At 41.9% G+C, this 27,168-nt stretch overlaps 1 protein-coding gene across 3 annotated transcripts in view; it reads left to right on the forward strand.

The window, feature by feature from the left end:
- Positions 1-8,527, forward strand: part of LOC140194868 (polycomb group RING finger protein 3) — a 261,263-nt gene extending 252,736 nt beyond the window's left edge. For 2 of the 3 annotated variants that reach the window (XM_072252152.1, XM_072252153.1), the window contains one exon: positions 1,492-8,527. In XM_072252152.1, coding sequence (XP_072108253.1) covers positions 1,492-1,539 — 48 coding nt within the window. In that variant the 3' untranslated portion in view covers positions 1,540-8,527. The remainder of the gene's footprint in view (positions 1-1,491) is intronic. The other variant, XM_072252151.1, reaches the window with a different exon arrangement.
- Positions 8,528-27,168: the final 18,641 nt, after the last annotated feature.

Raw genomic sequence — 27,168 nt, forward strand, 5'->3', positions numbered from 1 at the left:
TAGATGGGTTTAATGCAGTGAGATAACGAGATGGAAAATTTTACAAGCTATGGAGTGATTTCTGCTCTGTCTCTCTTGTCATTCCTGTCGCAGAGAATAAATTCAAAGGGGGAGCTTACTGGAGTGGGGAGCAAAGTCAGCTGAGGTGGTGAGGATAGAAATGAGGCAGTGAGTGACAATCTCAGTAGAGTGACAGATAGATCTCGGGGTCAACACAGACAAAATGCTGGAAGAACTCAGCAGATCAGGCAGCATCTGTGGAAATGAATAAGCAGTCGACATTTTGAGCCATCGCCCTTCAGGTCTGGAAAGAAAGTGGGAAGAGGTCAGAACAAGAAGGTGAACAAGCTGGCAGGTGATAAGTGAGGCCAGGTGAGGGTGAAGGTGGGTGGGGAAGGTGGGATGAAGTATCAAATTGAAAGGGGTTCTTGGGATCAGTGGTACTGTTTTCATCATCGCCAAAAATATCAGGCAAATTGACAGTAGCAATCTGGTTTAAGTCACAGAGTGCTAAACTTAAACATGCCAGGTTTATGGAGGCAGAAGGTATAGGTCAATATTTTGGGTTGAGTTCAATTATTATCCAACCATACACATGAATACAGCCAAAGAAAACTGTGTTCCTCTAACCCAATGTCAAAACACAGTACCAATAGTCATAGATGGCACGTGGCACATAAACCCATATAATTATGGTAGAAAAGCATACAGTTACAAAATAAAAAATAATACAAATAATAATATAGCCTAAGTCAAATTAAAATCAAATCAAGTTGAAGTTTAATTATCATTCAACCATACATGAGTACAGCCCAACAAAACAGTGTTCCTCTGGGGCCAAGGTGCCAAACATACACACAACATTCAAAATAGCGAGCAAAAAAAAAGTCATACAAAAAAATAAGTCATACAAAAGTTCAATTCTGACACCATCTGTAAGCAGTTTGTAAGTCCTCCCGTGACCAGTGTGGGTTTTCTCAGGGTACTTACATTCCTGCCACAGTCCAAAGTCGTGCCAGGTTACTTGGTCATTGTATATTGACCCGTGAATAGGCTAGGATTAAATAGCTGGGCTGGAAGGCCTGTTCTGTGGTGTATCTCTAAATCATTACATAAATATGAACTGAAGTAGGGGAGGGAGAGGAGATGCACACCTTCAAATAAAGGAGAGATGATAAAATGGGGACGAGTTGGGGCTGGGGGAATAGAGCATTAAATAGAGGGGTAGGATAAAACTGCAGAAAGAGACAGTAGAAAGATTGAAAACTCTGTGCTCTAACAGCTCAAAATGGATATAGCTCGCCAGAGCTGAGGTGATTTGATTTATTGCTGGCTCATAATCTGATACATGGGCCAAAGACATTTCAGAACAGCAGCGTTTAATTTCTGCACAGAAAGAACATTGAAATTATTTGGGAAGACCCTTTATTAAAGTTATGAAATGTGATTTATGCTATATAACACTTGATATACCTCTCTCTCTTTTCGAAGAAATCGCCACTTCTGCTACATTACAGGCCAAAAATGGACCTACTATGACATCAAGTTTTATTGCCAGCTGAACTTGATAAGGTGCAACCTTTGCAGAGACTGTCACCCAGCACCCAGACAATGCATCACTGGATCTAGCATGTGGCACACACCAGCAAAATGCACATACCAGATCAGAGGTCCTGCTCAACTGGGACTGACTCAACAACAGCCTGCTTCTGTGCTCTCTCCTAACGTTGTGTTGGAAACGCTCATGTTTAAGTGGGTTTACGTCATAATATTATTATGAAAGGATCAAATGAAATTGCACCAAGACACTTTTTTATACCTGGTTTCTAAAGACAATGCAGTGTGCTGAATTTGATGTGTTAGGCGGCTTTGTTGTGGGCACAAGAAGTCTTTTCTAGTTTACATTTTGACCTTTGCTTTAGCAGCTCTGTGATTTGGAAATGTTTTAATGATGCAGTTTATTAAGCTGTGGGTTACTTTGGCTTTCTTATTTAAAGGACCTTTGGAATAATTTTTGTAGTTTCAACTCAAAAATTGTGGACTGAAGTTGGTAGATTTTTAAAAAAAATCTAATTGTGTGAAATTGCCCTGTTCACTGTTTGAACAATATTAACCCATGAGTTTGTGACTTTATGAAACACAGAGTCCACATTTTTCAGATAATTCTGCTTCTAGGTGCAGATTCAAGGTGATATTTAACCCTTGTTTCAAAATTAATCTTTTTTTTACAATGCCAATGTTCCAGTTTTGGGGAACTACATTATAGCATTATATAATGCACTACTCCCTGTCTGTTTCCTGGCCTTGAAGCTGTAGAATTGGCAGCATTCAGTATGAGCACTGGTGAGAAACGTACTCCAGCATCTGGTGGAATCTAATTTGCCTCTGCAATTGCTTACAGCCATTCCTATTCAGTCCTAACAGATTAGTCCCATTCATGGTCACATGTCCCATCAGCTATATTGCTGAATAAATATTAAATGGCCTATTTAAATTGTTTAATGAAAGATTTCTGTGGGATTTCCAAGTCTTTCGGTGAGATAGGTTGGTAGATAGTTAAAATTATCATTGTTTTTATTGTCTGTTTGCAATGACCATATATCTTCCATTGGGATGTCCACCACTCTCCAAAAGGATTTTCTCAGGAGAGATGGTATCTGCCCGTTACATCCATATTATTTTGAGACACTGTAAGAAAAGGATTTGGTGTTCACCTGTGTTAGGAGATGAAACTGTTGCTCCCGGTGCTTTGATACAAACACTATTCATATGCCAGTTGGGAACAGTGGAAGACCTTGGCTGTGGGAGAGAATATCTGATGGCATTAGTGAGGGTTTATCCTATATTATTAATGGCACATTCTGAAGGATTATATATTTATTGCAAATTATATTATAATTATGTGTTTTAGTTCTTGGTATGTGGTGGGTTTTGTTTTGCACTGTGTACCAGGTTTCTAAGGTAAGCAGCCTCCTTTCTAAAAGGTAGTATAGCATTAGAGTTGTGCATTCATATACCAGGGCAGAGTTATGCTTGTACAGTGTGCTTGTAAATATTTTACTGTGTATAACATGTTGATATGGAATGTCTGACCATTGCAACTGTGTACAGTGACTCACAAAGTACTATTTTTGGCAGCGATAATTAACATTTTTAATCTAGGCAGCAAGAAAATTAACAAAATTACAGCGTCTATAATTTTTATGACAGATTAAATTAAATATTATTTCAAAACTGTATACATGTTTTAAGGGATCTCACAAGGAGGTTTTAAAAAGTTTGGTTACGTGGCTTGAAGACAAAATGTTCTCTAATTTTCTTGTCGAGCAAACACTGAAGGACACTGCACTAACAGAATGAACAGGCTTTTCTGTAGACATGGTTCAGTGTTGCTGTAAACAGAACCTGTAGGACAATAAAGAAACTTGCACAATGGAATACTCATTTATGCTCACCATCCTTTTCACAAATTTCATAATTACCAAATAGTCAAAACTGATTCCACTTTAAAGTTGTTTGGACGCCCATTTTAGTAGATAGATAGCTGTCTGTTTCATTTTGAAATCTACAAATAAATTGGAGTTTCTTTACATTTTAGTAACTTTAGCTGATTTCGACGCCACGGTAGCATAGCAATTAATGCGAGGTTATTCAGCTCTGGGCATCGGGGTTTGGAGTTCAGTTCTGGTATCCTTTGTAAACAAGTTTGGATACTTCCCCTAACTGCATGGGTTTCCTCTGGCCCTCCAGTTCTCTCTCTCAGTCCAAAGACGTACTGGTCAGTGTAATTGTCCTGTGATTAGGCCAGGGTGAAACTGGTGGTTTCTGGCTGGTGAGGCTCGGAGGGCTGGAAGGGTCTCTTCCACACTGTCTATCTAAATTTAAGAAAATAAATAAATGTTTGGTGAATGTTACAGAACATTGCAAAGGGGCACTGAAATGTATTGGGTAGCAGGAGCCAGGCATGGTCTGGTAGAATTCAGAACTGTTCCTCCACTGTCACTGTATTTCTTGTCCATGACCACAGCTAATTGAAACTATGTCTTCCGTGTAAAATCTGCACAAAGTATATGCGCCTTATGCCTGAGATTGATATTTATTTAAAGTGTCTCATTGGCCATAAAGCCAAGAAATTTTAATATGAACTCATTTAGTGACAGTGCAGTCTTTCCCATCAGCCCTAGCATTTCACTTCACGTGTTCATTCTGTCGGTGCTCTTTCCTTCAGTCACAGAGCACTACAGCATAGAAACAGGTCCTTCAGGCCATCTAGTCTGTGCCAAACCATTCGATGTCTCTTCTGCAGCTTTCCTGAGAAGAAGCTGGACTCGGTGAAAATCCCTCCCCCTGTTCTGGATACTTACTGGAGATAACATTTATTAATTGAACGGGTTTGGCTGCTATTCCAACAGCTGTTTCACTGTTACAGCTTGTTTGACCATCGTAGAGAACACTGAATCAGCCACGTAATCACGCTGGGATTTGTTGAAACTCTGGGTTGGTGGTCAGCTCAGGGCCACGGAACTCGGTGCTAATATGCATTTCATTACCAGAGGTATTAAATTCAGAGTGGTGGGGCTTAAACGTACCTGTGTCATTTTACTCTACACCATCTTCCAGAATCCTTTTCTGTCAGATTTACAAAGCACTGGTTGTAGTCTGGTTTGTTGAGTGTTTAACACAAAAGCTGCTTCTGTTGCTTCATTACCTGCATTGGCTTTTGGAAGAATGGTGACAGTGCAGAGTTGGACTGGTATGGGCAGCTTTAGAGTATACAACAGAATGCATGTTGCTGAGGATGAAATACTTTTCTGCACCACAGGTAGGAAAGCTATGGAGATTGCATTTTAGTACGTTGGGTTTGTATTATTATTCATTTCTTTGCAGAACAAAAAAAAGCCAAGATAGTTTACTGTATCAGTGTGAAAAACTACAGCAGACACATCGTTTCATTTTAATGAACTCTTGCATAGATTTAACTGGTATCATTGAACAAGTCAGACAAAAGATATGAGTGCCTTTTACAAAATCTTGTCCATCTATAGACGTTGTAGTGAATGGTCCTTTTGACGTATTTCCAATAACCAATCAGTGGTTAATGAAGATCACAGTATATGGATGCCACAAGTTTTAGTGGGGAGGTTTTCCTGTCCTGAGAAGAGCTGTGTGAAATGTATCATTTCAAACTGTTTTAAGTAAGAAAGCCAAAGTGAAGTGAAGATGACAAAGCTGAGGAAGCCAGCATTTGGAATTTTTGATTTTCAATGCTGACATAATGTTTGGTGTAACAGTCCAAAACTACGTTCGTTAAGACTGTGAAGGTAGGTATTGATTTTGAGTTCTCTTTTGTTAATGCTACTGGATGAGTGAACAATTTAGATGGGACTTGTTCAGAATGAGAATATTTTAAATCTTATATATTTGCTCCTCATCTGTTGTTCAAATGGGAGTACTATGTGACATTAGATGAAGGTAGTCTGAACTGTTTGCTCATCCTGTTTACCTGTTATGTTGTTTTTGATACGGAAAGCATAATGTCTCTGTATGGATCTCTCTATGTGGTATCAAAACCGTATTATGTATACCACCTGTTACTTCAACATGAATCAGTGCTTTTCAAAGGTAATATTGTAAGTGGGCCTTTAAAAACAGTTGGCTGGGTCTGAGAATTATTATATACTTTAACTTTATTTTCTGTTGAGCTTTGCATCTATGATCTGCTTCATTGTCATAGTAACACCAGAGCAAGTGAACTTGCAATAAGCTTTGCAACCAATTTAACCTGAATTACTGGGTACATTTTTAAACTCTCTGGTACAGTGAGGTATTTCTGTGGGATTAGGCACAATAATTACAGCTGCAGTTTGCATTAGGAACTGAGTTAATGTTTTTATTGCTTTAATCTTTGCAATAATTCCCTCATGGTTGGCAATGTCCATGTTTCACACCTATTTTGACTTAAATCTTTAAAAACCTCTCTTTTAATGTTAAGGGAATATAGTGTGTATTCTCAGCAAATGGTGGGTAGGGAAATGTAGTTGAGTGCTTACAGGACCATAAGACTGCCCATCTTGTTTAGTGAGGTTGTGGCTGATGTGTGTTCAAGCTATATATCAACCTTTATCTAACATAAACTTTATTAACATAATCTTTCAATCTCAGATTTGAAATTAAAAATAATGTATCATCAGTTGTGATTGATAATTGAGTTCAAGTTCATTTTATTGTGTATACAGCCAAACGATTGAAACAATGTTCCGCTGGACCAAGGTGAACATAGTACATGTAGCTCACACAACACATAAAGTTTTATTTCCGCCAATAAATTAACAAATAATAAGGTGCATATACGATACCAGTTAAGTCTAATTCTACTGGTGCTTCATACTTGAAGCTCCTGTCTTCACTGTAGCTTAAATATAAAATTGTTTTCTTGCTTTGCTGTTGAATGGGTTCATTCTAATTTTCGACCCTGTGCTTCAGTCATAGACTCCCCAATCAACAGAGGTAGTCTCTTTGCCAATGGTACCATTTGCTATATTGAATGATATCATCCTTTATCTTTCTAAAGTTTAGGGAACTTGTCCTTTATTTTGGTTATTTTTAAATTTAACTTTTGGCATTGGGAAGTTATTCTGGTAAATTTGTACTGCAGACCTCAAAAGCCAATACATTGTTAAAGGGTGCTATCCGGAACTGCTTATAACACTCTGGCTGAGGTCTAACCAGGATTTTAATTGGCACTGATATGGTGTTTCTCCTATATTTCTGTGACATTTTAATGATCCCCTCTGTGAACTTCCGTCTCTTTGGACCTTCTGTCTCTTTTAGCCTTGCACTGTTTAGAAATTTCTCACTGGTCCAAGGAGAATGAGCTGCTCTGTAACCTATAGTGTTAATGCTATTATTTGCACTATTTACAGTCTTGGCTTCCTCTCTTTCCATCGAAGCCATTACCAAAAACAGAGAAGAGTTGTTTTACAGGCCACTGCCTGTATTGCATTTGCTTGTTATCTTGCCACGTCCTTAACCTGACCAGTAATGTATTTGATTCCAACGCTGAAGCTTTTGCATTGGTTAACTTTGCAATGATATTTCTCTGTTCACTACTTCAGGGAATTGGATCAGCTTTTGGGACATGACCATCCTTCACAAATCCACTCTGGCTGTCATTCACCGCCCCTATGTTCAATCACTTACTCCATCCAGAGCTCAATTCCCTGGCTACAGATGATATACAATTCCCTGCTCTCTTAAATAATGAAGCAATCTGCACAATTCTTCCAGTTTATAGGAAAAATTCCCAAATCAAAGAAAATACAGATTTCTGTTGGATTCTGAAAGGTTCTAGCCTGGGTTGGAACCTGCTTGGTCCTGGTGATTTGTTGCTCGTTATTATATTAACATTGATTTCTTTATGCATAACTTTTTGTGAGCCTCTGCCCAGCTGAGATTGATTTTTTTTTGTTTCCTTGGGGTTATCTTCCTCTGTTGTAAATACTGATGCAAAGTATTTTCATTCAACATTTGCCCTTTCTTCTTGCCTAGACATTATTTTCATGAAATTTTTTTAGTAATAATGTTATTCATACTGGCAAAATTTTCATGTATGTTATTGATGGGTGGATAACCTGTTTAAATCCTGTGTAATTCTAGCATTCTAGTTGTGGGAATCTATCTGTTTGCTTCCAAGAATCTCGGCATTTAAAGGGGAAAATGGAACGATAGCTACAGTTCTATTTTCTGTGCACCGTATTTTCAGCCTGATTTCAAAGCTTGTATGTATTGTATAAATGCAGTGCTTATAGATCAACCTGTAGTGTTGAGTGAGCGTGTTCTTGGAGAAAGATTATTTTACACCTCCTGTCATGAATGATTTCTTGTGGAATTCTGCTTCAGCGGGGCTGAGTGAAAATGCAATTCACGCTGTGAATGCTGAGGGAATGAAAGCGTGCTCTTGTGCAAAAAACTATCACTGGGCACTATATGAATACAAAAACAGTCCAAATTCACAGTGTATCTGTCTGACTTTCAACAGGATGGTAATTGTTGGGGTGAGGGCGTCAGTCAGGGAGTGAACACAGTGAGTTGTCCTCAAAGTGCTATCTTGCACCTGTAATTCATAGCACAGGATATTAAAGCATAGAGATCGTTTGGTCCATCGAGTCTGTTCCAGTTCAATGCAAGAAGTATCACCATTCCCACCAGCACAATAGCCCAGCCCATAGCCCTGTGAGTTCTTGCCTTCCCCGGAATCATCCAGTTCCCTTTTCAGACCTGATCCTTCCCTTGATCGGCCCTTTCTATACCCTGTTGTAACCCCTTCAGAACTTGCTCTGAAAACAATCCCAGCTTTTCTAGTCTTTCCATCATCCAGAAATATTTGAATAGATCTCTCTTCAAAGTCTTGGCATCTCTATCAACAAGCAACAGACACAAAATGCTGGATGAACTCAGCAGGCCAGGCAGCATCTATAGAAAAAGAAGTACAGTCAAAGTTTTGAGCTGACACCCTTCGGCAGGACTGGAGAAAAAAAAGCTGAGGAGTAGATTTTAAAGTTGGGGGGAGGGAAAAGAGAAACACAAGGTGATAGGTGAAACCTGGAGGGGAGGGATGAAGTAAACTGGGAAGTTGATTGGTGAAAGAGACAGAAGGCCATGGAAGAACGAAAAGTGGGGAGGAGCCCCAGAGGGAGGTGATGGGTGGGCAATGAGATAAGGTGAGAGGGGGTGAAGGAGGGGTGTTGGGGGGCATTACCAGAAGTTAGAGAAATCGATGTTCATGCCATCAGGTTGGATGCTACCCAAACGGAATATAAGATGTTGTTCCTCCAACTTAAATGTGGCCTCATCACGACAGTGGAGGAGGCCATGAATGGACATATTGGAATGGAAATGGGAAATGAAATTTCTGCTTTCCACAGGGATTGCTCCCTACGTAGCACCCTCATCCTTTTGTCCCCTCCCCACTGATCTCCCTCCTGCCACTTATCCTTGCAAGCAGAACAAGTGCGACACCTGTCCCTACACCTCCTCCCTCACTACCATCCAGGGCCCCAAGTGTCTTCCAGGTGAGACCACACTTCACCTGTGAGTCTTCTGGGGTCATATACTGTGTTGGGTGCTCCTGGCGTGGCCTCCTGTATATCATTGAGACCTGATGTAGATTGGGAGACCGCTTTGCTGAGCACCCACCAGAAAACGTGAGGTCTCTCAGTCGCCACCCATTTTAATTCTGCTTCCCATTCCCATTCCAATATGTCCAGCCATGGCCTCCTCCACTGTCGTGATGAGGCCACATTTAGGTTGAAGGAACGACACCTTATATTCCGTTTGGGTAGCCTCCAACCTGATGGCATGAACGTTGACTTCTCTAACTTTCGGTAATGCCCCGCAACACCCCTCCTTCACCCCCTCTCACCTTATCTCCTTGCCCACCCATCACCTCCCTCTGGGCTGCCCCCCTTCCTTTCTTCCATGGCTTCTGTCTCTTTCACCAATCAATTGCGCAGCTCTTTATTTCATCCCTCCTCCTCCAGGTTTCACCTTGTGTTTCTCTCTTCCCTCCCCCACCTTCAAAATTACTCCTCAGCTTTTTTTCTCCAGTTCTCTGAAGGGTTTCGGCCTGAAACATCGACTACTTTTTTCCTTAGATACTGCTTGGCCTGCTGAGTTCCTCCAGCGTTCTGTGTGTGTTGCTTGGATTTCCAGCATCTGCAGATTTCCTCTTGTTTGTGAGTTTGTGATTGCATCTCTCTCTATGGAACCTAGTGGATATCTGGCAGAATAACAGGCAGGAATGAGCTGAATAGGCCGAATGGCCTGTTTTTGTGCTGGAGTGTTGTTAGACTTTATTAGCCACCCTCCGTCCTTCTAGTATCTCACCTGTGGCTAGCATGATACACACATCTCCTCCATGTCCCTGTCATTCTTTCCCTGTCTTTTTGCAGAGTGCTAACATATGCTTGGTCGGGCCCTAGGTATTCATCCATCTCTATGTAGTTTAAAATCTCCAGCATCCCCTGATCCCCTGTTTGTAATGTAGGAACGTCTTAACACACACACACACACACACACACACACACACACACACACACACACACACACACACAGACAGACACAGACGCACACACAGACACACACACGCGCGTGCAGACACACACGCACACGCGCACACAGACACAGACACACACGCACACGCGCACACAGACACAGACACACACACACACACACACACACACACAGACGCACACACAGACACACACGCGCGTGCAGACACAGACACACGCACACGCAGACACAGACACACACGCACACGCGCACACAGACACAGACACACACACACAGACACACACACACACACATACCACAAAGCTGGAGGAACACAGCAGGTCAGGCAGCATCTGTGAAAGAGAAGAAACAATCAACATTTTGGGCCGAGACCCTTCATCAAGACATTGAGACTCCGCCCAAAGCACTAACTGTTTATTCGTCTCAATGGACGCTGTGCCACGGTAGCATAGAGGTTAGCACAGCTCAGATAATTTTCTGTGCCCTCCCAGTGGGGTGCATGGATTTTCTCCGGCTGTCCGGTTTCCTCCCACACTCCAAAGACGTACCGGGTGGGGTAATTGATCGCTGTAAGTTGTCCCGTGATTAGATTGGAGTTGATCAGGGTAGTGGGGTTTCTGGGGTGCTGTGTCGAAAGGCCGGAAAGGCAGACTCTGTGCTGTATCGCTAATTAAACAAACAGACAGACAAACAAATGGGCTAAGAAGTAAACGAGTACTCTGTCATGTCATTGCTACTGTCAGGGATGGGTGAACACATACAACCGATCCCTCTGTTCACAACTATTGTCTCTCTGTACTTTTTGCAAATGTACTATATCATTTCACACACCTCTGGGTTAAGTTTTGTTTGCATCTTGCCTGCCCATTCACGTAGCTTGTCTGCCAACTGAAAACGTAATGTCTTCTCCTTCATCACTACCATACTTGCGCGCTCTCAAACATCATGTGGAGATGTTGCCTGCACATCATATCAAAATCAATAAAATGTGGAGTGTAAAGCACTGACCACTAAAGGGTGACACTGAGTCCAATCCTCCACTCAGTAGTTCAGCACCTCTCTATGCTTGCCGCCTTTAGGACCATTTTCAATCCATGCAGATTGAATCTAGAGCAGCCTTTCATGTTGGAGTTTATCAGCTGCCTCCTGAAAATCCATGCAGTTGACATTGACTAACCTCTGGTTTCACATCAAAAGCTTTTTATTAAACACGACTTGTCTTTAACAAATCTCCACTGGCTGTCTTTTATCACCTCTATGGGATTAAAATAGATGGGGTGCCCCCGGTCAGCATGGCTGGGTGGGCTGAATAGTGTCAGATTACTTCAGCTCAGGAACAGTCCTTTGGCCTTCTAGTGCATCGGAGCTATCCCATCGACCTGCACCTGGGCCACAACTCTTCATAGCACTCCCATCCATGTACTTACACAAATTTCTCTTAAATATTGAAATCAAACTTGCATCCACCACTGCCGCTGGCAGCTCAGTTCACACTTTCACCACCGTCAGAGTGAAGAAATTCCCCTTCATGTTCACCTTTCACCCTTAACCCATGACCTCTAGTTGTAGTCTCAGCCAAACTCAGTGGAAAAAGCCTGCTTGTATTTACCCTATCTATACCCTACTCTTAACCACTTCTGTAAATGCCAATTATTTTTTATTCTTTAACTGTTGTTCCGTAAAAGATTCTCAGCCACCCAGATTAAATTGACAGACTCCGTTGCCCGGGATCCGTGTACATGTCCTTTGTTCGACTGTCTCTTCCTTTCAATCCAATGCACTCATTTAGTCTCAGAGTAAAGCACCAATTACCTGTTACCTTTAATTGTTCCTGCTGCTCTACGATAGGCAATGCAGGAAGCAGATTTGAACATTATCACATTGACCAAAAATAAGTCATGGTATATTGGTTTACTAAACGAATCAAAGTGAAGGTATTCTGCAGAATCCATACTGTCTCTACAGTTGCACCTAAGGGACTGCCTACTCATACTGATCTTTCAGCAAAGTTGGACGATAAGTAAGATCCGGTTGGCATTCTTTGAAATGTTTAGTTCATAAACGTTGAACACTACAGGCCCTTTGCTCCATCATGTTGTGCCAACCTACATAACCCTCCATTCTTCTATCATTCCTGTGTCTATCTAATCAGACTATATTTCTCCAAATGCTTGCAAATCCTGTCTCTCATAATCTTCTTTAGTAGTTTGCTCACCACTGAGATAAGACTCATAGATGTATAATTCACAGGGTTATTAGTATTCCCTTTCTTCAACAAAGGAATATCAATTGCCATTCTTCAGTCATCTCCCATAGCCAGTGAGGATGCCAAGATCATCATCAAAAATAAACATTTTGGATTTATATAATAAAGTCAAAGTCTGATATTTGTTTCAATGCTCAGCTGTTGGTATATGAACATCTTTTCAGAAGATCAAATATATTAACAAATTAATGTGAAGTAATTTTTATATATAAGTATATTGATTTAATCAGTGTACAACTCAAAACAATTACACATTTACAAAACCATCGTCTTTTCCACTCATGTTCCACAAGTAAAGACAAAGTGTTCAAATGTTCAGAAGTCAGGGCAGCAACTGTGAAGAAAAATACAGTTAACATGTTCTTTTCACTTACATAGGACAAAAAATATTGGGAACAATCAGCTGGTTGGCAGCATCTGTTGAAAGTGAAACAGTTAAAGTGTCCCTTTGTTAGAACTGAGAGGAACCAAGTTTGTTGTCAGTGGTGAACTGGGTGGGGTGTGTAGAACAAAGGGAATATTTGTGATAGGATGAGACAACGAATGAAGCTGGCAGTAGGAGATTCGGCTAATATTAGATGTTGTGAACAGCAAGGCTATGGGCTGATCCCAGACCAAGTGATAAAAGTGAAGTTGTGATGGAAGGCAACAGTGTGCTCAGACAGAAGGAGCCGTGTCTGTGTTGGCACTCACCGTGTCAGTGCAGGACGTTGGAGATACTCATTTTCCTGGCTCCAGTCACTGGGAGGAGACATTAGCTTTGTCCCTCCACTGTTACGATAGGGGATGCTACATTTTCCCATTGCTTTCTGTGCTTATCTGCAGTTTGATAACTGTTGAAGTGCCCAGTCTGAGGAAGGCCGACGGGGACATTGGTCATACTTTTGGGGAATTGTTTGCACCTTGTCCACTATGAGGCTGGTGTGTAGGCACGCTCATGTTCTGGCACCGCCGAGACAAAGACCACGTTACTGTGAAAGGACCTTAGTGTCAGCCTACTAACAATGGCCCTGTATTCAGCTTTAGAGTAAGTTAATAGTTCGAGCAGTATTTTCTACACGTTGACATTACCACTACAGACTTCACTTTTACACACAAGTTTGATGCTCACCTGTATATTAAGAAGCTTTTTATTAGTGAGGTAAGTTGGCTTAATAACAGTCTTGCTTAAAACCTTCTTGTAAACACAGGTTGTTTGGTGTTAACTAACCATGCTGTGATAACACAGTTATTCCAGTCTGCTGATTAAATTGGGCAGCAGATTAGAGTGATGTTACCGCACAGGGCACGCTGACAGCTTCAGATCTACCTACACTCAGCATTCCAGTTGTGTTCACAGCTGTGAGCTAACCAAGGTGCAGCTTGGGTGTCTCTTCAGAAACCTCTATCAATCTACCGCTGAGTTGGTACAAATCCTGTACAGATTAATCCTCTGGCAGTGCCACTGATGTGGGTATGATTACTTGCCAGCTTTACTGATGGAGTTATTTTTCTCAGAATAAGTAACAGAAATTACAGTGTATGATTTTGGCCTTTAAAGACTCTATGTTGGAGAACAGTACAGAACTATGGAATCTGACATAATTTGAGGAAATTACTTCATTACTGGTGGAAACAGTGCTAGTTTGGAAGGCCCAGGTTCTCCAGAACCATGGAAGCAGTATCTGTGTGGAGAGCCCAGGTTCTCCAGAACCATGGAAACAGTGTCCATGTGGAAAGCCCAGGTTCTCCAGGTCCATGGAACAGTGTCTGTGTGGAGAGCCCAGGTTCTCCAGATCCATGGAACAATGTCCGTGTGGAGATCCCAGGTTCTCCAGAACCATGGAAACAGTGTCCGTGTGGAAAGCCCAGGTTCTCCAGACCTATGGAACAGTGTCCGTGTGGAGACCCCAGGTTCTCCAGAACCATGGAAACAGTGTCCGTGTGGAAAGCCCAGGTTCTCCAGGTCTATGGAACAATGTCTGTGTGGAGAGCCCAGGTTCTCCAGAACCATGGAAACAGTGTCCGTGTGGAGAGCCCAGGTTCTCCAGAACCATGGAAACAGTGCTGGTGTGGAGAGACTGGATTCCAAGAATCCCTCTCAGTATCTTAGTTTTCTAACTCCTTTGTTGATTCCCATGTAAACATTGATTTATGCTGCCTTATTCTGTTGTTTTTTTAAGAATAGCATCACTCACAACCAGAACTGAACTTGATCATATTTGAAGAGTATTTAATTTATAAAGTGTGTTTAATTGTGCAGGAGGAAACAGGTTAGTGTTTCAGAAATGTTCCAGCGTTCACATTTTCTAATGAACTGAAAAGGGTAATTTCAACCTTAGGGTTGGTTCTGGCACTTATTCTCACATCCTGAAGATTTCAGTTGGACAGTATCAAGTCTGTGCGGGTGGGATCAAAGCTGGATTCAGATTTGTTTAATTGAGTTTCAAATATTGTATAGAATTAGAGTGTAATGGATTGTGGCTGCTTGGCAGGTCACAGCTCATACATCAGAAAGAAAACAGACATTAAAATGGAACCGTTTGTAACTGACCCATGCTGCTCTGAGAATATTGTGCCATATGTAAGGCACAGTGTTACTACAGGAGCTGGGAACATCTCCCTGCCACCAACTCAGTGACAACGAACATAGTGAGAATTGGAATCACATGGTTTCTCAGTATTTTCTGTTTATGAGATTCAGATGAATGAGATAACATCACGGTCTGCATTAACATAACTTTCTTGCAATGAGTTAGTAATTCTAACAGAAAACATTTCCTTAAGTAAACTCTAGTTACCAGATAATGAAAACCACTCAGGTTTACATCAGAGATCCATGTGAACAAATACCTCACTTTATTTCAACAAGGCACCACCCAGTTTATAATAAACTGTTGTGATGATGTATTATTCCGCTACTTCAAATGTCTTCTGTAATGAGAATGTTTTGTATGCTTCATGTAAATTAAACCACTTTTTAGCCCTATAATGTGCAGAATTCTTTTGTTCTGTCAATTAAATAAATTATTATATTTGTGAGTGTGTTTCACATGTTATCCTATTTATTGTGGTCATTAATTCTAACACTGCTGTCACACAACTTTAGTCACTGTAGAGCAGAGGATAGGGAACTCCAAGATGTTCAGAGGCCAAGATAGTAACAGAACACTGCAGCACAGAAACAGGCTATAGGAAGGTGCAGGGTAGGTGTATTCCAAAAACAAAAGAACTACTCAAATGGCAAAATAGTACAACTGTGGCTGAAAAGGGAAGTCAAAGCTAATGTGAAAGCAAAAGAGAGGTCATACAACAAAGCAAAAATTAATGGAAAAATAGAGCATTAGGAAGATTTTAAAAACCTAAAGGCAGCAACTAGAAGAATCATTAGGAGAGAAATATGAAAGCAATCTAGCAAACAATATCAAAGTGGATAGAAATAGAGAGAAGACATTGGAAATAGGACCACTAGAAAATGAGACTAGATAAATAACGGGACAAGGAGATGGCAGCCGAACTAAATGAGTATTTTGCATCTGACTTCACTGTAGAAGACCCTAACGGTGTGCCAGATGTTGATGGGTGTGAGGGAAGTGAAGTGAGTGTAGTTACTCTTACAAGGGAGAAGGTTCTCACAAAGCTGAAAGACCTAAAGGTACATAAGTCACCTGGACCAGATGAACTACACCCTAGGGTTCTGAAAGAAGTAACATTAGAGATTGTGGTGGACTCTGGCATGGTTCCAGAGGACTGGAAAATTGTAAATGTCATTCCATTCTTTAAGAAAGGTGGGAGGCAGCAGAAATGAAATTATAGACCAGTTAGCCTGACCTCAGTGGTTGGGAAGATGTTAAGGATGAAGTTATGAAATACTTGGTGACACAGGACAAGATAGAACAAAGTCAGCATGGGTTCTTTAAAGGAAAATCTCATCTGATGAACCTGTTGGAATTCTTTGAGGAGATTACTAGTAGGATAGATAAAGGGGATGCAGTGGGTGTTGTATATTTGGACTTTCAGAAGGCCTTTGATAAGGTGCCACACATGAAGCTGCTTACCAACTTAAGAGCCAATGGTATTACAAGAAAGTTACTGGAATGGTTAGAGAATTGGCTGATTGGTAGGAGGCAGCAAATGGAAATGAAAAGATCCTTGTCTGGTTGGCTGCCAGTGACTAGTGGTGTTCTGCAGTGGTTGGTGTTGGGATCCTTTCTTTTTATGCTGTATATCAGTGATGTAGATGATGAAATAGATGGCTTGTTGCCAAGTTTGCAGATGAAACGGTTGTATTTTAGACCTCTTGAAATGAATGCTAAGATTGCATTTGCATTCCAACTCCACCTGCAATTTAACATTCAGGTTGTTTTGCACAAGGACTCCCAAATCCCTTTGTATCTCAGATTTTTGGATTTTGTTCCCATTTAGAAAATAGTCCACGCATTTATTTCTTCTACCAAAGTGCATGACCACGCATTTTCCAACATTATATTTCATTTTCCACTTCCTTGCCCATTCTCCTAATCTGTCCTCACCACTACCTGCCCCATTAGGTTAATTTTTTTCTCCTTCCTTTCTTTGTATGCTGTCCAGGATAGTGAAATGCTCCTCTTGTGAGATGCGGGAAGGCAAGGAGACCTCCACTGTCCCCGGCAACTACAACTGTGAGAACTGCTTCCAGCTGCAGCTTCTTACAATCTGTGTGAGGGATTTGGAGCTGGAACTGGGTGAACTGTGGATCATTCAGGAGGCTGAAGGGGTGATAGGCAGAACGTATAGATACATACAGGTGGTTACACCCAAGGTACAGGTCACAGGAAACTGCATGATAATCAGGAAGAGGAAGAGGTTAAGTAGCCAGTACAGAGTACCCCTGTGGCCATCCTCCTCAACCACAGGTATATCACTTTAGATATTGTCCGGGGGTGGGGGGTGACTTCACAGAGAATATTCGATTCTCTGACACTGTCTGCCTCTGTGACTCAGAAGGGTAGAGGGGAGAAAAGGCCTGGTGTGGTGATAGAGGATTCGTTAGTTAGGGGAACAGAGAGGAGGTTCTGTGGGTGAGAATGAGATTCCCTGATGGTATGTTGCCTCCCAGGAGCCATAGTCCGGGATATCGTGGATTGAGTTCTCAGCATTCTTAAGTGGGATGGTGAAGAGCAAGAAGTTGTCCACATAGGTATCAAAAATAGGGTAGGACAAGTGATGAGGTTCTGCACAGGGAGTTCAGGTAGGTGCTAAGTTAAAGGGCAGGACCTCTAGGGTTGTGATCTCAAGATTGCTACTCATGCCACATGCGAGTAAGGCCAGAACTAGGAAGATTATACAGTTTAATAAATGGCTAAGGAGTTGGTGTAGGAGGGAGGGCATAAAATGTTTGGATCATTGGGCTCTCGTTCGGGGAAAATGGAACCTGTACAGAAGGGACCTGAACAGGACGGGGACCAGTATCCGAGTGAGAAGGTTTGTTCATGCTGCAAGATGTGGCTTAAACTAGAGTTACAGAGGGATGGGAACCAGAGTGCCAAAACAGATAGTGGAGAGGTTGCGAAGAGAGATGTTGTTAAAACCTCAGACAAAGTTAGGAATCGAAAGGTTGAGCATGGTACAACTAGTGTCCTGAGCTCTGTATATTTCAATGCGAGAAGTACCGTATGGAAGGCAGATGATAATACTGATGATGAGGTAGCTGGTTTACAAAAAGGCAATTTGTAGTGAGGAGAGGCTGCTGCTGATCAACATAAAAGTTAACCTTCAGGATGTTGTACACAAGGACTCCCAAGTCCCACTGCATCTCATGTTCCTGTGTCTTCTCCCCATTTAGAAAATAGTCTGCACATTTATTTTTACTACCAAAGTGCATGACCATGCATTTTCCAACATTGTATTTCATTTGCCACTTACTTGCCCATTCTCATAATCTAAGTCCTTCTGCATTGTACCTGTTTCCTCAACACTACCTGCCCCTCCACCAATCTTTGTATCATCTGCAAACTTGGCAAGAAAGCCATCTATTCCATCATCTAAATCATTAATATACAGCATAAAGAGAAGTGGTCCCAAAACTGACCCCTGTGGAACACCATCAGTCACTGACAGCCAACCAGAAAATGATCCTTTTATTCCCACTCGCTGCCTCCTACCAATCAGCCAATGCTCTAACCATGTTAGTAACTTTCCTGTAATACCATGGGCTGTTAACTTGGTAAGAAACCTCGTGTGGCACCTCGTCAAAGGCCTTCTGAAAACCCAAATATACAACAACTACTGCATCCCCTTTATCTATCCTACTTGTAATCTCCTCAAAGAATTACAACAGATTTGTCAGGCAGGACTTTTCCCTTATGGAAACCATGCTGACTTTGTACTATCTTGTTCTGAGTCACCAAGAACTCCATCAGATCATCCTTAACAATTGACTCGAACATCTTCCCAACCACTGAGGTCAGGCTAACTGGACTTTAATTTCCTTTCTGCTGCCTTCCTCCTTAAAGAGTGGAGTTACGTTTGCAATTTTCCAGTCCTCTGGCACTATGCCAGAGTCCAACGATTTTTGAAAGATCATTGCTAATCCCTCCACAATTTCTACTACCACCTCTTCCAGAACTCTCGAATGCTGTTCATCTGGTCCGGGTGACTTGTGTTCTTTAAGTTTTAAAAATACTATTACAGTACTTTTAAGTACCTGTAATAGTAACTGCACCCTCTTCTTTTCCCTTGCACCCTTCAATATCTGGCACACTGCTGGTATCTTCCACAGTGAAGACTGATACAAAATACTCATTTAATTCATCTGCTATTTCCTTGTCCCCCGTTATTATTTCTCCGCCTCATTTTCTAGTGGCCCTATTTCCACTCTTGTCTCCCCTTTATTATTAACATACTTGAAAAAGCTTTTATTGTCCACTCTGATATTGTTTGCTAGCTTTCTTTCATATTTCATCTTTTCCCTCCTGGTGATTCTTTTAGTTGCTCTCTGTAGGGTTTTGAAAGCTTCCCAATTTCCTGCCTTCCCACTAATTTTTGTTTTGTGGTATGATCTGTCTTTTGTTTTTACTTTAGCGTTGACTTCCCTTGTCAGCCACAGTTGTACTATTTTGCCATTTGAGTATTTCTTTGTTTTTGGAATACACCTATACTGCATCTTCCTATTTTTTCCCAGAAACCTATGTCATTGCTGCTCTGTTGTCATCTTTTTCAGTATCTCCTTCCAATTTACTTTGGCCAGCCCCTCTCTCGTACGACTAATTTCCTTTACCCCACTGAAATACTGCTACATCAGACGTTACTTTCAATTTCAAGTTGAACTCAATCTTACTGTGATCACTGCCTCCTAAGGGTTCTTTATCTTAAGCTTCCTAATTACCTCCATTCATTACACAACACCAAACTGAGTGTGCTGATCCCCTGGTTGGCTCAACGATAAACTGCTCTAAAAAGCTATCTCATAAGCATTCAACAAACTCACTCCATTGAGATCCATTACCAACCTGAATTTCCCAATCGACCTACATGTTAAATTTCCCATGACTGTCAAAACATTGCCCTTTTAACGTGCCTTTTCTATTTCCCACTGTAATCGATGGTCCACATCCAGCCATTGTTGGGAGACCTGTATATAACTGCCATCAGGGTCCTGTTATCCTTACAGTTTCTTAACTCAACCCACAAGGATTCAGCATCTTCTGATCTTATTTCACATCTTTTACTGACTTGTTGCTATTCTTTCCCAGCAGAACCATGCCTACCTCTCTGCCTACCTTCCTATCCTTCCCATGCAACTTATGACTGTTGTTTACACCCGCAAATCATAGTGAGGATGTGTTCCACAAATTACAGTGGGAAATAGGAAATGCATGCCAAAAGGGCAATGTTACTATAGTCACAGGGGGGATTTCAATGTGCAAGTAGATTAGGAAAATCGGGTTGGTGCTGGGTTCCAGGCAGAGGAATTTCTAGAGTGTCTGTGAGATGGCTATTTAGAGCAGCTCATGATCGAACCCACTAGGGTCTCAGCTATTCTCAGTTATTTGTTGTGTGATGAACCAGAGTTGATTAGAGATCTTAAGATCAAAGAACCCCTTGGGGCAAGTGATCATAATATGATCGAATTCACTCTCAATTTTGTGAATGTGAAGCTAAAGTCAGATGTATCAGTACTACAGTGGAGTAAAGGGAATTACAGATGCATGAGAGAGGTGTCAGCCAGAATTGATTGGAAAGGAACACTGGCAGGGATGATGGCAGAGCAGCAATGGCTGGAATTTCTGGAAGCAATTCGGAAGGCACATCCCAAAGAGGAAGAAGTATTCTAAAGGAAAGATGACACAACTGTGGCTAACGAAAGAAAACCCCCCAAAGCCAACATAAAAGCCAAAGAAAGGGCATATAATAGAGCAAAATTTAGTGGAAACTTTTAGGAAGTTTTTAAAAACCAACAGAAGGCAACTAAAAACATCATTAAGAAGGTAAAGATGGAATATGAAAGTAAGCTAGCCAATAATATTAAAGAGTATACCAAAAGTTTCTTCAGACACATAAAGTGTAAAAAAAAAATGGTGTGAGTTGATTTGGGACCATGAGAAAATGATCCTGGAGAGGCAGTAATGGGGGACAACAAAATGGCAGATGAACTGAGTAAGTATTTTGCAACAGTCTTCACAAGAGTCTGGGGTCATGAAGTGTGTGAAGTTACCATAATTAGAAGGTTCTTGGGCAACTGAAATGTCTGAAGGTAGCTAAGTCACCTGGACCAAATAGTGTACGCCGTAGGGTTCTGAAAGAGGTGGCTAAAGAGTTTGTGGAGTAACAAATGTTCAAGAATCACCAGATTCTGGAATAGTTCTGGAAGACAAATATCACTGCATTTGTCAAGAGGGGAGAGGCAGAAGAAAGGAAACTACAGGCTAGTTGGTCTGACCTCAGTGGTTGGGAAGATGTTGGAGTGGGTTATTAAGGATGAGGTCTCAGGGTACTTGGAGGCACATGATCAAATAGGCCATAGTCAGCATGGTTTCCTGAAGGGAAAACCTTGCCTAACAAATCAGTTGGATTTCTTTGAAGATATGCATCCTGGAGGGGAGGTTTGCTAAGGCTATTGGGGAGAGTTTACACTGGAATTGCTGGGGGGTGGGAACCAAACTGAAGAGACAGAGGAAAGGGAGGTTGGCTCACAAATAGAGAAAGCTTGGATACAGTATGAAAGGGAGGATAGTCAGATGATAGAGAAGAGATGCACTCGGACCGATGGTTTGAGATGTGTCTATGTTAATGCAAGGAGTATTATGAATACAGTGGATGAACTTAGAGTGTGGAGCAGTACTTGGAGCTATGATGTGGTGGCCATTACAGAGACTTGGATGGTTCAGGGGCAGGAATGGCTACTTCAAGTGCCAGGCTTTAGATGTTTCAGAAAGGACAGGGAGGGAGGCAAAAGAGGTGGGGGCGTGGCACTGTTGATCAGAGATAGTGTCGCGGCTGCAGAAAAGGAGGAAGTCATGGAGGGATTGTCTACAGAGTCTCTGTGGGTGGGAGATAGGAACAGGAAGGGGTCAATAACTCTCCTGGGTGTTTTTTGTAGACCACCCAATAGTAACAGGGACATCAAGGAGCAGATAGGGAGACAGATTCTGGAAAGAAGTAATAATGACAGAGTTGTTGTGGTGGGAGATTTTAATTTCCCAAATATTGATTGGCATCTCTCTAGAGCAAGGGGTTTAGATGGGGTGGAGTTTGTTAGGTGTGTTCAGGAAGGTTTTCTGACACAATATGTAGATAAGCCTACAAGAGGAGAGGCTGTACTTGATCTGGTATTGAGAAATGAACCTGCTCAGGTGTCAGGTCTCTCAGTGGGAGAGCATTTTGGAGATAGTGATCATAATTCTATCTCCTTTACCATAGCATTGGAGAGGGATAGGAACAGACAAGTTAGGGAAACATTTAATTGGAGTAAGGGGAAATATGAGGCTATCAGGCAGGAACTTGGAAGCATAAATTGGAAACAGATGTACTCAGTAAAACGTATGGAAGAAATGTGGCAAATATTCAGGGGATATTTGCGTGGGGTTCTGTGTAGATACGTTCCAGTGAGGTAGGGAAAGGATGGTAGGGTGCAGGAACCGTGGTGTACAAAGGCTGTTGTAAATCTAGTCAAGAAGAAAAGAAGTGCTTACGAAAGGTTCAAAAAGCTAGGTAATGATAGAGATTGAGAAGATTATAAGGCTAGCAGGAAGGAGAGCCAGAAGGGGCCATGAGAAGGCCTTGGCGGACAAGATTAAAGAAAACCCCAAGGCATTCTACAAGTATCTGAAGAGCAAGAGGATAAGACATGAGAGAATAGGACCAACCAACTGTGACAGTGGAAAAGTGTGTATGGAACCGAAAGAGATAACAGAGGTGTTTAATGAATACTTTGCTTCAGTATTCACTACAGAAATTGGCAATTGTAGGGATGACTTACAGCAGACTGTAAAGCTTGAGCATGTAGATATTAAGGAAGAGGAAGTGCTGGAGCTTTTGGAAAGCATCAAGTTGGAGAAGTCACCAGGACCAGATGGGATGTACCTCAGGCTACTGTGGGAAGCAAGGAAGGAGATTGCTGAGCCTCTGGCGATGATCTTTGCATCATTAATGAGGACGGGAGAGGTTCTGGAGGATTGGAGGGTTACGGATGTTGTTCCCTTATTCGAGAAACAGAGTAGGGATAGCCCAGGCAATTATAGGCCAGTGAGTTTTACTTCAGTGGTTGGTAAGTTGGTGGAGGAGATCCTGAGAGGCAGGATTTATGAATATTTGGAGAGGCATAATATGATTAGAATTGTCAGCATGGCTTTGATAAAGGCAGGTCGTGCCTTACGAGCCTGATGGAATTTTTTGAGGACATAACTAAACATATTGATGAGGCTAGAGCCATAGATGTAGTGTATATGGATTTCAGCAAGGCATTTGATAAGGTAACCCCATGCAAGGCTTATTGAGAAAGTAAGGAGGCATGGGATCCAAGGGGACATTGCTTTGTAGATCCAGAACTGGCTTGCCCACAGAAAACAAAGATTAGTTACCATTTCTTTGGCAGTTGAACAGGCCACGACTGCGCAAGCACGTGTAAGTTGGACCGTAAGGCAGCGGGAGTATTTAGAAAAAAACAGATTAACGGAGCGGGTGACGTTGTGGTGGGCGACGGATTAGAGGGAGACAGAGTAGGAAGGCTTTGGCTCCTGAGGCTTCAGCGAGCAGAGGCTGAGGAAGATCTTCACTCCAAGTGAGGTAAGGCCGGGTAAGTTCCTTTAATAAATCTAATTACCTTAGGAGTAGGTAATGGAGGCAGCAGTTAGGGCAGTCGAGTGCTCCGTTTGCAGGATGTGGGAAGTCAGGGACAGCACAGTTGTCCCTGATGACTACATCTGTGAAAGGTGCATCCAGCTGCAGCTCCTGACAAACCGAGTTAGGGAACTGGAGCTGGAGCTGGATAAACTTCGGATCATTCGGGAGGCAGAGGCAGAGATGAATATTAGTTACAGGGAATAGTTGCCCCTCAGAGTCAGGAGACAGGTAGCTGGGTGACTGTCTGGAGAGGGAAGGGGAATAGACAGAATGAGCAGAGCACCCCTGTGGCCATTCCCATCAATAATAAGTACATCATTTTGGATACCATTGATAGGGACAACCTACCAAGAACAAGTTGCAGTCGTTGAGTCTCTGGCACCGAGACTGGACCCTCAGTTCAGAGGGGAAGGAGGGAAAAGAGGAGAGCAGTAGTGATAGGGGATTCGATAATTAAGGGGACAGATAAGAAGTTCTGTGGAAGAGGCCGAGAATCCTGGATGGTCTGTTGCCTCCCTGGTGCCAAGGTCTGCGATATCTCGGATTGAGTTTTCGGTATTCTCAAGAGGGAGGGTGAGCAGCCGGATGTCGTGGTCCATGTAGGGACCAATGACGTGGGTAGGAAGAGTGAGGAGGTCCTGAAAGGTGAGTTTAGGGAGTTAGGCGCCAAGTTAAAGGACAGGACCTCCAGGATGGCAATCTCAGGATTGCTGCCAGTGCCACGTGCAGGCGGGTTTAGAAATAGTAAGATAGCACAGCTCAACATGTGGCTGAAGACATGGTGCAGGAGGGAGGGCTTCAGATTTATAGATAATTGGGCAGTTTTCCAGGGAAGGTGGGACCTGTTCCGGCGGGACGGTTTACATCTGAACTGGAGGGGGACAAATATTCTCGCAGGTAGGATTGCTAGAGAGATTTAAACTAGATACGAGGGGGGAGGGGAACCAGAGTGTAGGAACAGATGTAGGGGAGAAGGAAGAAAAAGGAGATAGTAAAGTTGTTTGCACCATTAGTGATAAACAGAGAGTAAGAGGTGGAAAATCTCTTAAATGCTTTTATTTTAATGCTAGGAGCATTATAAGAAAGGTGGATGAGCTTACAGCATGGATTGATACCTGGAAGTATGATGTGGTAACTACCAGTAAAACATGGTTACAGGAGGAGTGGGATTGGCAACTAAATATTCCTGGATTTAATTGCTTCAGGTGTGATAGAATCAGAGGGACAAGAGGGGAGGTGTTACATTGCCTGTCAGAGAAAATATTACAGCATTTCTCTGGCAGGATAGATTAGAGGGCTCGTCTAGGGAGGCTATTTGGGTGGAATTGAGGAATGGGAAAGGTGTAGGAACACCTATGGGGGTGTATTATAGACCACCAAATGAGGAGTGTTAATTGGAGGATCAAATTTGTAAGGAGATAGCATGTATTTGTAGTAAGTACAAGGTTGTGATTGTGGGAGATTTTAATTTTCCACACATAGACTGGGAAGCCCAAACTGTAAAGGGCTGGATGGTTTGGAGTTTATAAAATGTGTGCAGGATAGTTTCTTTGCAGCATACATAGAGGTACCAACTAGAGAAGGGGCAGTGTTGGATCTCCTGTTAGGGAAAGAGGGCAGGTGACGGAGGTATATGTTGGGGAGCACTTCGGGTCTAGTGATCACAATGCCATTAGTTTCAATATAATTATGGAGAAGGATAGGTCTGGACCCAGGGTTGAGATTTTTGATTGGAGAAAGGCTAACTTTGAGGAGATGTGAAAGGATTTAGAAGGAGTGGATTGGGACAATTTGTTTCATGGAAACGATGTAATAGAGAAATGGAGGTCATTTAAAGGTGAAATTTTGAGGGTACAGAATCTGTATCTTCCTGTTAGGTTGAAAGGAAAGGTTAAAACTTTGAGAGAGCCATGGTTTTCAAGGGATATTGGAAACTTGGTTCGGAAAAAGAGAGATATCTACAATAAATATAGGCAGCATGGAATAAATGAGGTGCTCAAGGAATATAAAGAATGTAAAAAGAATCTTAAGAAAGAAATTATAAAAGCTAAAAGAAGATATGAGGTTGCTTTGGCAAGTAAGGTGAAAAAGAAGAGGAAGTACTGGCGCTTTTAAGGAATATAAAAGTGGATAAGTCTCCGGGTCAGGATGAAATATTCCCTAGGACCTTGAGGGAAGTTAGTGTAGAAATAGCAGGGGCTCTGACAGAAATATTTCAAATGTCATTAGAAACGGGGATGGTGCCGGAGGATTGGCGTATTGCTCATGTGGTTCCATTGTTTAAAAAGGGTTCTAAGAGTAAACCTAGCAATTATCGGCCTGTGAGTTTGACGTCAGTGGTGGGTAAATTGATGGAAAGTATTCTTAGAGATGGTGTTTATAATTATCTGGATAGACAGGGTCTGATTAGGAACAGTCAACATGGATTTGTGCGTGGAAGGTCATGTTTGACAAATCTTATTGAATTTTTTGAAGAGGTTACTAGGAAAGTTGACAAGGGTAAAGCAGTGGATGTTGTCTATATGGACTTTAGTAAAGCCTTTGACAAGGTTCCACACGGAAGGTTAGTTAGGAAGGTTCAATTGTTAGGTATTAATATTGAAGTAGTAAAATGGATTCAGCAGTGGCTGGATGGGAGACGCCAGAGCGTAGTGGTGGATAACTGTTTGTCAGATTGGAGGCCGGTGACCAGTGGTGTGCCTCAGGGATATGTACTGGGTCCAATGTTGTTTGTCATATACATTAACGATCTGGATGATGGGGTGGTAAATTGGATTAGTAAGTATGCAGATGATACTAAGATAGGTGGCGTTGTGTATAATGAAGTAGGTTTTCAAAGCTTGCGGAGAGATTTAGGACAGTTGGAAGTGTGGGCTGAAAGATGGCAGATGGAGTTTAATGCTGATAAATGTGAGGTGCTACATTTTGGTAGGACTAATTAAAATAGGACATATGTGGTAAATGGTAGGGCATTGAAGAATGCAGTCAAACAGAGGGATCTAGGAAGAATGGTGCATAGTTCCCTGAAGGTGGAATCTCATGTGGATTGGGTGGTGAAGAAAGCTTTTGGTATGCTGGCTTTTATAAATTGAGCATTGAGTATAGGAGTTGGGATGTAATGTTGAAATTGTACAAGGCATTGGTGAGGCCAAATTTGGAGTATTGTGTACAGTTCTGGTCACCGAATTATAGGAAAGATGTCAACAAAATAGAGAGAGTACAGAGAAGATTTACTAGAATGTTACCTGGGTTTCATCACCTAAGTTACAGAGAAAGGTTGAACAAGTTGGGTCTTTATTCTTTGGAGAATAGATGGTTGAGGGGGGACTTGATCAAGGTATTTAAAATTATGAGGGGGATAGATAGAATTGACGTGAATAGGCTTTTTCCATTGAGAGTGGGGGAGATTCAAACAAGAGGACATGAGTTGAGAGTTAAAGGACAAAAGTTTAGGGGTAACATGAGGGGGAACTTCTTTACTCAGAGAGTGGTAGCTGTGTGGAACGAGCTTCCAGCAGAAGTGGTTGAGG

The sequence above is a fragment of the Mobula birostris genome, chromosome 3, assembly GCF_030028105.1.
Source record: "Mobula birostris isolate sMobBir1 chromosome 3, sMobBir1.hap1, whole genome shotgun sequence".
Taxonomy (NCBI): domain Eukaryota; kingdom Metazoa; phylum Chordata; class Chondrichthyes; order Myliobatiformes; family Myliobatidae; genus Mobula; species Mobula birostris.